Here is a 13,255-nt window from a genome sequence, read left to right on the forward strand (position 1 = left end):
CTACACCTGTACTTTTTAAAAACAGTTGTTTTTTCACTTATTTTAGACTTAGAAAAGAGTTGCAAAAATAGTACAGAAAATTCCCATATACTCTTCACCCAACTTCTCCTTATGTTAGCATCTTACATAACCACAGAACATTTATTGAAACTAAATTAACCTCTGTACAATACTGTCAACACAAAACTTATTTGTATGTTACACATTTTTCCAGTACTTTTATTTTTCTCTTCTGGGGTCCAGTCTAGAACCCCCGTTGCATTTAGTTGCCCTATCTTCATCGTCTCATATATGTGTTTTTCTCCCCCAGTGTCTTTATATGTTTTGTTTCTTCTGTATAACCTGTCTTTCTCTCCCTTGCCTGGCAAGCTTCTTACTCTTTATGACTGAAGTCAAGTAGCCTGTTTTCCCACAGAGTTTTCCCTACTTCCCTGGCAGAGCTAAAATCCAGGGGTCTTTATTGCTGCTATGTCATCAGTCTTAACAAATGAGTGCAGAGGTCAGACATGTAATGCCCTCATGTACAGGGACTGTTTTTATTTCCATGTTACATTCTTTATATTGAATTAAAAGACTGTCAAATAGTAGAATTTTAATACTGACATTAAAAATGATGAATCATGTTGAAAGGATCCACAGAAGAAGGTGTTTTTTCTGCCACAGCTATTGATAAATCTGGTTCAATTAACTGGCAGTAGTTTCAAAAGGATTGTCTAACTTACTACAGTTTTTAATTTAATTCTCTACATCCTGAAACTTACGGGCCCCTTAATTTGATTAATATACTATGACTCTCTGTACCAGTTAATATCTGAAGCAATTTCTTGTTTATTTCTCTCAATTATATAGCTTGCATTTTTGCACCTATCACTTTTCTGGATGACTGTCTATGACTGACCACTGCATCTCTTTCTTGTTCTCAAGACAGTGGACAAAAAGTGGCCTAGGGTGTGATGCACAATTCATTGCTCCACCAACTGATTTTAATTCTGGGCAAAGAAATAGATTGTGAGCCAGGCTATATCATCTCAAAGGAGACTGAGGCTACTACTGCTGCCACAGAGCCTTTGTTTTAACTCTTCTTTAATAATCTAAGGAGTCCATCCCTCCTGTCAGATCTGATTTCAGTATCAAGTAAAGTAGCAGGCTGGCTTTCATCTCCCTCTTTTCTAATTTGTAATAAATTATCTTCATGCCATTTTAAAATGACTTGCACAGATCCCATCCTATCAAAGCAAACACGGAGAATTGTCCTTTTCTGTGACAGTGACATTGTTTTGTTCCCATAATCCAGGAGCAACCTCAGGGGGTTGTAGTCATGTGGCCTTGTCTCTCCTAGAAAGAATGGCTCAGTTAATTGTTCCCGCATCTCTCTGTCTGCCTCCCCCATCTAACATAATACCAGCAAGACTTTTGCTTGTCTGTGTCTCCTGCAAGAGGAGGGGAGGATGCTTCTTCTTATTCTAATATCCATGTTGCCTTGTTCCATGCCCACACAGGACTTGATGAAAAAAATCACCCCTATGCTAAAACAAAAATAGTTGCATTACAGGTGTTCCCCAGAATGCAAGTGATCTGTATTTATCCACTCATCGGTTTAGGGATGTAACTGGGTTTTACTGTAGTGACAAAACCATCCATCAAAAAAACATAGTGATGTAGCTTTGTGGAAAGCTGCAGTTTTTTACTGTTCAGATTCACAGGCTTTCAGACATCCAGCCATAACAACTCTTTTGCACTGATATTTCCATGTTGTACTTTACCATTTCTGTGACTTCCTTGACTTTTAGCCCTTCACCTGGGGGAAGATTGCTCCTACCCATTTATTCTCTCCCATCCTTACCCTTGTTCAGACTCCTCCTCACAGTCCAGACTCTTCTCCTACCTGGCAGAAGAATGCTCGAGAAATTTACAGCTGACTCTTTCTCACTCCCTGGCTTCTGCTGGTGAGCTGAGCATTTCGTCTGAAGAGTCTGGACAACCTTTTTGGCTTAACCCTTTGCAACATCTGCCGTTGCCCTACAGGCCAATCTTCTGGAACCTGTCTCTAGTCTTCACTGCTCTTCAGTCTCATTTCTTTTCTGTAAATTCTGTTTCATCCAGTGAATGGACAAATGATCTCTGACTTGTCTGTTGTGTTCTAGGCTCCCGTGACATGCCTTCTCTGCTCCTGTGTGCTTCTCCTCCCCACCGCATCCAGATCACGTGATCCCTTTTGCTCCCTGGGTGGTTTCAGAACACAGACCAGTCATTTCACTGTAGGACTCATAGGCTTGTTAGGTATGAAACTATTTCAGCTCCAAAGACCACTCTAACGTCTCTCCCAGGGTGTTTCCCACAAACATACTTTGTGTGTGTGAAAAATAAAATCTTGAGGGTGATCTTTCTTAACCATACCTTACCATTCAATATGTTATCTGTTAGTTAATTTTAAATTTGTTACAGCAAAACTCAAAACCTGTTAAAACAACAGTGGAAGAGTCATTGTAGTCATGACTGCCATTTTGTATAGTAGTTGTGAGCATGAACTTTCGTTTACATCCTGGCTCTGACTGTTACCAACATTCTGCTGCTACTGCTGCTGCTGCTAAGTCACTTCAGTCGTGTCCAACTCTGTGCGACCCCATAGACGGCAGCCCACCAGGCTCCCCCGTCCCTGGGATTCTCCAGGCAAGAACACTGGAGTGGGTTGCCATTTCGTTCTCCAGTGCATGAAAGGGAAAAGTGAAAGTGAAGTCGCTCAGCCGTGTCCGACTCTTCGCGACACCGGGACCGCAGCCTACCAGGCTCCTCCATCCATGGGGGTTTCCAGGCAAGAGTACTGGAGTGGGGTGCCATTGCCTTCTCCAGGGGGAGAAGTGCAGTGAACTATAATAGGTGGTGATCACCTGGCCACAGTGACTGTCCCCTGTAAAGGCAGCCAAGGTGTCTATTCACAGTGCCCTCTATGGGCAGAACATGGCCATCGCATCTTCAATCACAGAAGTAGTTGATCCTTGACTGCAGGTTGAGCTACATGAGCTCAGCAAGCAGGCATTCTAAGAGGCTTCCAGAAGTCTTCAAGAACCAGGCAGTCATTTGTGGGGATGGGAATACGAAAGTAATCTATAGCTTCAGGATTTCTGGACACAGAGCATACCAGACCAGGGCACGCTCCAGCTTCTGGGGAAGAAACCTGGAAATAGCTAGATGGTGTCTGGACTGGGTTTGTATGAAGCTTCAGTTTCAATAGGAAAGAGTGCTTCAACATACAGAGCACAGGTCACGCTGGGGATAGGACCAGAGCATGTTATTGACCCTACAGACAAGATCCAGGCAGAAAAAAATAGGGCCAGTGTAGGGTGCTGTGCTCCAAGCCCTGATACCCGAACAAGACTGAGGAGAGGGGATGGTGACCCCAGGTTCCAGAACTTTACTTTGCTAAGCACTTTTATTCAGGAAAGCATCTGAAGTGTTCACGTTATAATTATTTCTAAACTATATATGCATTCTTCTGTCTAAATGAAATATCTTACAGTAATAAAAGAAAGCATTTGGAGCCATAACATGAGAAGAGAGTTATGGAGACTGTTTCTTGTATTTATTGGTCCTCTTGTTACTGCCATGAAATTAAAAGACGCTTACTCCTTGGAAGGAAGGTTATGGCCAACCTAGATAGCATGTTTAAAAGCAAAGACATTACTTTGCCAACAAAAGTCCGTCTAGTCAAGGCTATGGTTTTTCCAGTGGTCATGTATGGATGTGAGAGTTGGACGGTGAAGAAAGCTGAGCGCCGCAGAATTGATGCTTTTGAACTGTGGTGTTGGCGAAGACTCTTGAGAGTCCCTTGGACTGCAAGAAGATCCAATCAATCCATCCTAAAAGAGATCAATCCTGGGTGTTCATTGGAAGGTCTGATGTTGAAGCTGAAGCTCCAATACTTTGGGCACCTCATGCGAAGGGTTGACTCATTGGAAAAGACCCTAATGCTGGGTAGGATTGGGGGCAGGAGGAGAAGGGGACGACAGAGGATGAGATGGTTGGATGGCATCACTGACTCGATGAACATGGGTTTGGGTAGACTCCGGGAGTTGGTGATGGACAGGGAGGCCTAGCGTGCTGCAATTCATGGGGTCGCAGAGAGTCGGACACGACTGAGCGACTGAACTGAACTGAACTGAACTTGTTACTGGGCAGGTGTGCCGGGAAGAATATCTTGCAATATTCTGATTTTGTTTCTCTAAGCTTATTAGAACTGTCTTTCTTAAAGATTTAGTATTAAAAAATTTTTGTAAATCACACAGATTAGCCTAGAATACCAGAGGGGTTCTGCGCTTAATTTCCTACCTGTTCCCAAGACACTAGCCTTAAAAATAAATATATACATTAAAAAAATGATAAAGTTCTTAAATTTATACTCAAAATAAGGTAAGCTATACTGATTCTATATCTGTTACAATATATTTTTCTCAAAATTTTAATTTAAAGTCACCTTCATTACAGAAACAGTATATAGATAAACAAAAATAAAAACACCATATTCTGATTACTCAGATGATGTTAACTATTGACCCCTTAGGGTATATCTTTCTGGAGGTTTTTCTGTGTGAACTTTTTTTTTACCCAAATGATGTTATTTATTTCAGTAGACTTTTAAAAGAGTAGCTTAATATACAATAAAGTTGAGAGTAAATGATAGAGATTTCCCTTCCACCCTCTGCCCCGACATATGTATAGCTTCCTCCATTGTCAGCATCATTCACTAGAATGGTGCATATTTATTTTAACCAAGGTTGAATCTGCATTGACACATCATCATTACCCAAAGCCCATAGTTTGCTAGGTTTCTCTCTTTTTTTATATATAATTTTATTTTTCTTGAATTTTGGCTGTGCTGGGTCTTTGTTGCTGTGCAGGCTTTTCTCCACTCACGGGGAGTGAGGGACACTCTCTAGTTGTGATGCTCAGGCTTCTCATCGTGGTGGCTTCTCTTTATATCCTTGATATAAAGGATATCTCGGTTGCTTCATTATATATATTTTTTATTTTTTTATTGCAGTATAGTTTATTTACAATGTTGTGCCAGTCTCTGCTATACAGCAAAGTAACTCAGTGATACACATGTAATAGACTTGCTTTTTTAAATATTCTTTTTCATCATGGTTTATTGCAAGATATTGAATATAGTTTCCTGTGCTATACAATAGGACCTTATTATTTTTTTAAATTTACTTCTGCCAGTTAATGACTTTTCCAATCATTAATTTTTTTTAATCTCATCTAGAACTTAATCAATGTATAAATTCCAAAAGAAAATCCTTTTCAGCAAGTTTGTCCAAATCCAGGGCCGTTATATTGTATCTGACTCTTACATATCTCTTAAGTATTATTTAATCTAGAGTAATCCTTTTTTTTTTTCCCCCACAAAACTTGACTTGAGGAGACAAAGACAGGCATCCTACAGAAAGTGCTGCCTTCTGGGTTTGTCTGGTTGCTTCCCCGTAGCATTCAGCATGTTGCTCTGTCCTTTGTATTTTCTGTGAAGTAGAAGGTGAGTCTGTCGGTGTCATCCATTCAGGCTCCACAGCTTTGGGAGGAATGCAGTGCGAGGATGATGTGTTGTTTTGCGTTGCCTTGCATCAGAGGGCCGACAGCCCAATCCCCCCACGTGCAGTTATATTTGTCCCCTTGCCAGTAGGAGGGAATCTGTGTGGTAGCATTCAATGTTCATTTGCTCATCAACAATTTCCTGCTGATTTTAGCATTTAGCGACAACCCTCGACTAAAGAAAGAATTACACTAGGAATATGAAACTATATTTTTAAAACCCATAATTTCTTTTACATTTGTTGACTGACATTTTCTGTAGGGATTTCTCAACATAGTGGGATTATTAGATTATCATGAAATACAGAGTCCTTTAATTACCTGTTTTCAAAGTAAGGAATTGTTTAATATCTACCTCAGAGGAGAGGTGGGAAGAATTTAAGCACTTTTTTAAAATGCTATGGTTGTGGAATGGTGGGTGGTGGTGGGAAGGGGGCTCAAGATGGAGGGGATGTGTGTGTGTATGTGTGTGTGTGTGTATAGATATAGTTCTGGTTGGTTCACGTTGTATGACAGAAACCAACATAACATTGTAAAGCAATTATCCTCCAGTTAAAAGATTTTTAAAAATGCTATGGTCACTGCAGTATGATTTCTTGAGCACTTCCAGTGTATCAGGCTCTATGTAAAGGCCTCATATAATCTAATTTGTATGGCAGCACAGTGAGGTCTTAGAGATGGAAAACGGAAATCATAAGAGGCTGAATAACTTGATACAGTTACTTGTGTGGAAAGTAACAGAGATAGAATTCAAACCCAAATGGGTTTGCATCCAAAATAAGTGAGTTATTCCTCTTAGACATTTTTGTTGCATTTTACTTAAAAGCCAAATTCTGTTTGTAATGATATTTGGAATATTTCCCAGTTCTTAAACACTGGAAATGGATATTATGCTTAATAATTCTTAAGAGGTCTCTTACCTCTCCCCCATCCATTTTTTAAAATATTTTTTACAGTGTGAAGAAAACACAAATCTTCAGGATACTACCCGCTACCTCAAACTTCCTTTTTCCAAGGGCATTCTCCTTGGGAATAATAATCAAGCCATGAAGGCCACAAAGGAGTCTTTTTGGATAACATCTTTTCTCTGTTCCACAAAACTCACACAAAACGGTAATGTATAATACTGTTTTATTTGAAAGCCCCTGTATTTAAGTACTCACATGAATTTTAGTTGGATATTCTGTAAACATCAGTTTTATATTTAAGAACTTTGCACTAGAAAAATTGTTGTTGATCCTTCTGTTTGTGGTTTCTAATAATATGAAAATAATTGTGACCCAATGAACAGTTAAATGTGTATAGTTTAAGGACTACAGAATTATCCTCATACTGGAACCCAAGTACACAAGTCCTCAAATAAACCATCAAAACCCAGCTGCTTAAAAAAAAAAAGACAAAGATTACCACCACCTTAATCTCTCTTGCTTCATAAACCATGCTAATTGCAGGCTTCAGAGTAAATGCTGTTTTCTGTTTAATTAGATGGATATTACTTTTCTATTCCAGCATTACTTTTTATGTCAGTGATTGTTTAGCAAGTTATGATTAATAAAGCAAGCTCTTCTCCTTGGCAAATTGTCCTGAAAACACTGTCTGTAATGAAGGAAGTAAATTAAATATTTTTGAATCCTTCATGGTTGCCATGTAAGGCTTCTGGAAAGCATCCTGAATGCCATATAATAAAATTAGTTTCATTCCGTTGAAGACAATCACTTTATAATAAGGCATGGCTCTTCCTTGACTTTAAGATTGGGTTACATTCTTTTGATAAGCCCATGGTAACTTGAATAAGATAAGTAGAATATGCATTTATTACACCTAACCTACAAAGCGTCATGGGGCTTCCAGGGTGGCTCAGACAGCAAAGAATCTGCCTGCAATGCTGGAGATGCAGGTTCGATCCCTGAATCAGGAAGATCCCTTGGAGCAGAAACTGGCAACTCACTCCAGTATTCTTGCCTGGAGAATTCCATGGACAGAGGAACCTGGCAGGCTACAGTCCATAGGGTCACAAAGAGTCAGACATGACTGAGCACACACACACCACCACCACCACAAAACATCTCAGAAAAGAAGTTCTTTCTTCTGTGTCATACAGCTTAGCCCAGCCTACATTAAACAAGCTCAGAACACTTAACAGTAGCTTACAGTTGGGCAAAATTATCTAACACAGAGCCTATTTTATAATAAAATGTTTAATGTCTTGCATAACTTATTGGATACTATACTGAGAGTGAAAAACAGAATGGTTGTATTAATAACCATATTGCTTCTTTACCTTCATGATCACTTGGCTGTCTGGGATCTGAGGCTCAATGCTCAGCATCACAGGAGGCTGTTGTACTGCATGCAGCTAACCCAGGAAAAGATCAGAACTCAAAAATTGAAGTATAGTTTCTAAATGATTTCATATCACTTTTGCACCCATGTAAAGTCAAAAATCGGAAGTCAAAACATAGTAAGTCAGGGCTCTGTATTGTTAGGCAAAAAAATGCTCCTGTGCTTAAACTTTTCAGTGTTATTAGTTCTTTCTTCTGTGTCATATAGTAAGAAATATATATCTTTTCTCAGAACATGGAATGAGAAAAGAAGCAAATTTTGGCATTATCATAATGACCACTTTTAATGATACCACCCAATTTGTCAAACAGTGCTACTGTATTTATATAGGACCTTGGCAAATTATTTTTTTTACATTTATATTTGGTTTCATTTATCCCCTTCCAGAGGTATTTTTGGAGAAATATTTTAAAAAATAAACTATGTAATTTATTTTTAGTAAATTTGATTGAAGGTAGCTATTGCCAAGTTAGGTCATTATACCAGACTATCAGTATTCAGTGGTTAATGATCTTACTTAAATAAAACCTTCATTGACAGAATTCTGTAATGACCATACAGCATTTACCAAATCTCAGGCAGTTTTTTTGTTTTGTGAGAAGGGTCTAACCCCGTAGAGGTTGTGAAAATAATAAAATCAACGTTATTGACTCCCTTAGGTGGTATTGTCTTTCATTCTATATGGATGAGTTGTGTGTCTCTAAAGAATCTGGTTCATATTTAACTCTCTGCCCCCATTAGATTATTTTCAGCCAGTATAAGTTGTCAGTTACTGCTGTAGTAATTACTATAAACTTATTGGCTTAAAACAACAATAATTTATTATCTTATAATTTTGGAGGTCGAAAGTCTGCAGTCTTATTCCTGGGCTAAAATCAAGGTGTCAGCAGGGCAACGTTCCCTCTTGAAATCTCTAGGAGGGAATTTACTTACCTTGTCTAGCTCCTAGGAACCACCTGCATTCCCTGGCTACGGGCCCCTTTCTTCATCTTCCAAGACCGCAACAAAGCATATTCAGATCTCTCTGACTCTGATCATCTTCCATCTTTTAAGGACCCCTGTGATGAGAGTGCTCCCACCAAATCATCTAGGATGATGCCCCATTTAAAAGATCTTTAACTTAATCACACCTGTAAAACTCTTTTGTCAGTTAAGATAAGTCCATGGATTAGAATATGGACATCTTTGGGGGCCGTTATTCTTCCAAAGATATAAACCTAACGATAGATTCTCTGCCATGAAAACATTTGGCCCTGCCTGCTTAATTATTTGTAGTTCTAGTGTTTAGGATATTAGACAGAATTGTGAACATAAGACAGAGGGAAACAAATCCTGATAACTAGAAGCTGCTGCTCTGTAAAACCAAAGAACATTTTTCAAGTAAATAAACTATTCACAAAGTCATTAAATTAAACATCTCGCTATATAGAAAGCAACGCTTGACACATGATTGAAGACTAATAAGTGCTTAATTACCATGGTGATTTTGATTAACCTTGTCAATGTTAGACAGCTTAAAATGAGGCAGGAAATGAATAGTGTGTTTAGAGACATCGGACAGAGGAAGGAAGTTGTTTTTTTTTCCCTGAAATTTACATGCTAGACACATGTCTCTGCGTAGACGTAATCCACTTCCAAATTGGAATTAAATTGCTTTGTATTCATTTTACTCGACTTGGAAAATATACAAATCCCATTTCCATTAAAATTGGGCAGTTAGTAAATGATGTGGTCTCTAGGACAGTTTCCCAGAGCAGATTTGCATCTCAGGGTTTCTAGAGTGTGTCTGTCTACACAGCCTCTGAGTGTTCCAGTGTCATTCTTAGCATAGTGAGGCTAGTGCACTGGAGGCTAGTGGACTGGATGTCTGTGATTGCCAGATCAAGGAAATATTTTAAGTTTCTTAAAAGTGGGGATCAGAAAAGGAATCACTTTACTTGTTTGTTAGCTTCCTTGGACTGTTAAAAACAACTTTTTAAAACATTAAGAAAAAATGAAAACAATGCTTAAATTCAGTCTAACATTTGTGCCAATACCGACTGCTCCATATCCCCTTCTCCCCCCAATAATGGGTGGTTTATTCAGTCTCTTCCTGAGATTGTGGTTAAAAAAAAAAAATGTAGGGATCAGGTCATCCACCTATTTTATAGCTCTTGGCAAATCAGGCATACAGTCAGTACGCACTTAAATGATAGTTGAATGGAATGTATAAAATTCTCATTTTCATAATAGGTCCTAGCTGCAAATTTGCAACTGATGTATCTTCAAATGGCTAAAATAAAGACCTAAGAGATGATAATTTTGACTTGATTCTGAGTACATGGTATACATGATTAATTGTGTCCAGATGGACAAAGTATAACAGTTTATTCTCCTTTTGGCTTCATTGGGAGCAGTCTAACAATTCCTCAGACTTCTTGCCGGAAAGATGAATAGCCCCATCCCAGACCACTGTCATCTGCTGTCCTGCTCTGCTGATGACAGTCCTATTCCTGGTCCTCTACTGATGGCCACTTTGCAACCCATAGAACCTCTTCCTTCCTCTGCACAGGGTCCACCCCTTATGTTGAACACTCCTGCACAGGCCTCATTCTAAAGGGCAGGGGGAGAGAAGGAGGGGACAGAGCTGGATGGGAGGAGGAGTGAGAAGTGAATGGCAGGGCAAATTGTAAAAGAGGGGCTGCCAGGGAAGGAGGCAGGCATCCTGAAGCTAGATGCGGGAAGCTGGAGTGGGGCAGCAAGCAGACCAGGAGAATCCTGGAGAACTTGCTTTGGTCAGCTGGTCTCAGCCTGTAGAATCTCTCATCTAAATATAACCGATCATATTTTAAGATGTTTCAATCATATCTCCAGGACATCTGAGTTAGATATGAATGTTCAACGTTTTCAGGGTTTTCTGCTATGGAAATAATCATAAATTTCTTTTTCAATGTCAGTTTTTGAAAAATTCCCTCATTTTTCTAATTCTAAATCCTCCTCTTCTGCTTCCCCCTATTCGTTATAGAAAAATATTCCTATTTAGTGCTAAGTTTCCTACTTTTGGTTCCTTTGTGAAGTTTTCCCCTTGAAATTGGCTTTGGTGGAGGTTGCTTCTATTTCCTCTTGAGAGTCTTATGCTTTTTCTCTTTATTCACTGTGTGTGTTAGATGCTCCATTGTTTCCAACTCTTTGTGACTCTGTGGACTATAGCCCACCAGGCTCCTCTGTCCATAGGATTCTCCAGGCAAGGATACTGGAGTGGGTAGCCACTTCCTTCTCCAGGGGATCTTCCTGACCTAGGGATCTTTATTTACTACATCATGTTTTCTTTCTCATCATAACTACTTCCTTGATTTTTTTGGATTATTTGTTGTTGTGGTTGGTGTTTGTATTTTTTGGTCTTTCTTGCTTTTTGGCAAGTCCCATTCAAGTTTCTCCTGAAACAAGTGCTTTGAAGCAGAAAATCCCTCCTGGCTTCTCTCATGGCTTCTCTAGTGTCTCAGCCCCACTGGGCACCAGGAGAATAGCCCTTCCAGGTTCCCCTGCCCTGGGCACGTCCTGCTTCCATGAGCCTTGTCAGTTGTTACTGCTGTCATTGGCCTCCGATGCCACTCACTCCTTCTTCCCTTTGGAGACCAGTGAAGATGGGCACCATATGCAGGAGCTTCTGCCCAGGAAGGAGGAGGAAAGGATTTGTTCCCTCACCAGTGAAGAGGTTCCCTGAGGACTCTGCTGGACACAAGGCTCACATGTTGTCAGGTCAGAAAGAAGAGGGAATTGAAGAGCTGGGACCTGCTCTTGCCCAGAGTCTAGGGTGGAAGATGATCACGGAGTCCAGGAATTGGCCCTTTCAGGTCCAAGGGCTCATTTGATGGTCTGACAGTTGACTGGACTTGTCATCATTGTATGGTTTCCCAGGTGTCTCAGTGGTTAAAACCCATCTGCCAATGCAGGAGACACAGGCTTGATCGCTGGGTCAGGAAGATCTTCTGGAGGAGGGCATGACAACCCAGTCCAGTATTCTTGCCTAGAGAATTCCATGGCCAGGGGAGCCTGGTGGGCTACAGTCCATAGTGTTGCAAAGAGTCAGACCCAATTGAAGCAACTTGGTATGGCATGGCATGGCATCGTTGTGCAGGAATCTTCTAGTCATGCCAGGTTTGGGTCACATTGTCAAGAAGACCTTCATTGCCAAATGGAATTGGTTGCTTGGCAGAGGGATATGTCTTGGGAGCAGGAAAGTGAGTCAAGTGGGTTCCCAGCCCTCAAGAATCTCCCAGTTTGATTGGAGGAGGCAGAAAATTCTTCAGCCAGTACTTGCCAACCGCCTGCTGTGTGCCTCCTCTGTTCCAGTGCTAGCACTAAGTTAGGGTCAAGCTCAATGTGTTTTTTTTCTCTTGGAGTTTACAGTCTTTGGGCAAATACAAGTAGCCTGAGAACTGAAGGATAAGCAAGAGTTTGTCAGTCAAGGGCACTGGGAAGGGAGAAAGAGAATACACTGTAATAAATGCCATCTTAGAGGGTGAGTTGGAGTCTGGGGGAACCTGCAGTTTGGATGACCAGGTAGCAACATATTTAAGAATTCAGTGTTTACCAGTTAGAACACTTTCCTGTGAGAGCCTGTTCTCTATCAAGGCAACTAATCTTCCTTTTCTATTTGGACAGGTGATATGCTTGATCTTTTGAAATGGAGAGCCCACCCAGACAAGATCACAGGCTGTCTCTCTAAATTAAAAGAAATTGATGGCTCCGAGATAGTAAAGGTAAATGCATCCTGTTATCCTTCTCTTAGAAATTTGTCAGATAAAGAATATTTAGAGGGGAAAGACAGAGGATATTTTATTTATGCTTTTACTTCTTTATCTAACAGTTTCTGCAAGATACACTGGATACCTTATTTGGAATTTTAGATGAAAATTCCCAAAAATATGGGTCTAAGGTGTTTGATTCATTGGTGAGTTTAAATTAATTTTGTCTTTAAATCTTGACTTTCATAAGACCATTTTAGGAATGTGCACTTAATAGAATGAGCTCACTTGAAAAGAAACCTTCCGAAATCAAAAAAAAAAAAGAAAAACAACAACAAAAAAACAAACAAAAAAAATTAAAAAAAAAAAAAGAAACATTCCCACTCCCCCTGCCAAAAAAGTCTTGTTTTGCATTCAGTTTTGTAAAACTCTGTTTTGTTTTGTTTTAGGTTCACATAATCAATTTGCTGCAAGATAGCAAATTTCATCATTTTAAACCTGTAATGGACACTTACATTGAGAGTCATTTTGCTGGGGCACTTGCATACAGGTAAGGTCCTTTATCTTGTAATTGGTTTAGAAACAGTTTCTTTTGAACT

General features: G+C 39.8%; 1 protein-coding gene across 2 annotated transcripts in view; it reads left to right on the forward strand.

The window, feature by feature from the left end:
• The window catches only part of DOCK4 (dedicator of cytokinesis 4), a 482,101-nt gene that overhangs the window by 309,827 nt on the left and 159,019 nt on the right, over window positions 1-13,255 (forward strand). For both annotated transcript variants that reach the window (XM_081537146.1, XM_081537147.1), the window contains 4 exons: window positions 6,543-6,699; window positions 12,574-12,671; window positions 12,779-12,862; window positions 13,106-13,206. In XM_081537146.1, coding sequence (XP_081393272.1) covers window positions 6,543-6,699; window positions 12,574-12,671; window positions 12,779-12,862; window positions 13,106-13,206 — 440 coding nt within the window. The remainder of the gene's footprint in view (window positions 1-6,542; window positions 6,700-12,573; window positions 12,672-12,778; window positions 12,863-13,105; window positions 13,207-13,255) is intronic.

The sequence above is a fragment of the Giraffa tippelskirchi genome, chromosome 10, assembly GCF_054371585.1.
Source record: "Giraffa tippelskirchi isolate mGirTip1 chromosome 10, T2T-mGirTip1v1.2.pri, whole genome shotgun sequence".
NCBI lineage: Eukaryota > Metazoa > Chordata > Mammalia > Artiodactyla > Giraffidae > Giraffa > Giraffa tippelskirchi.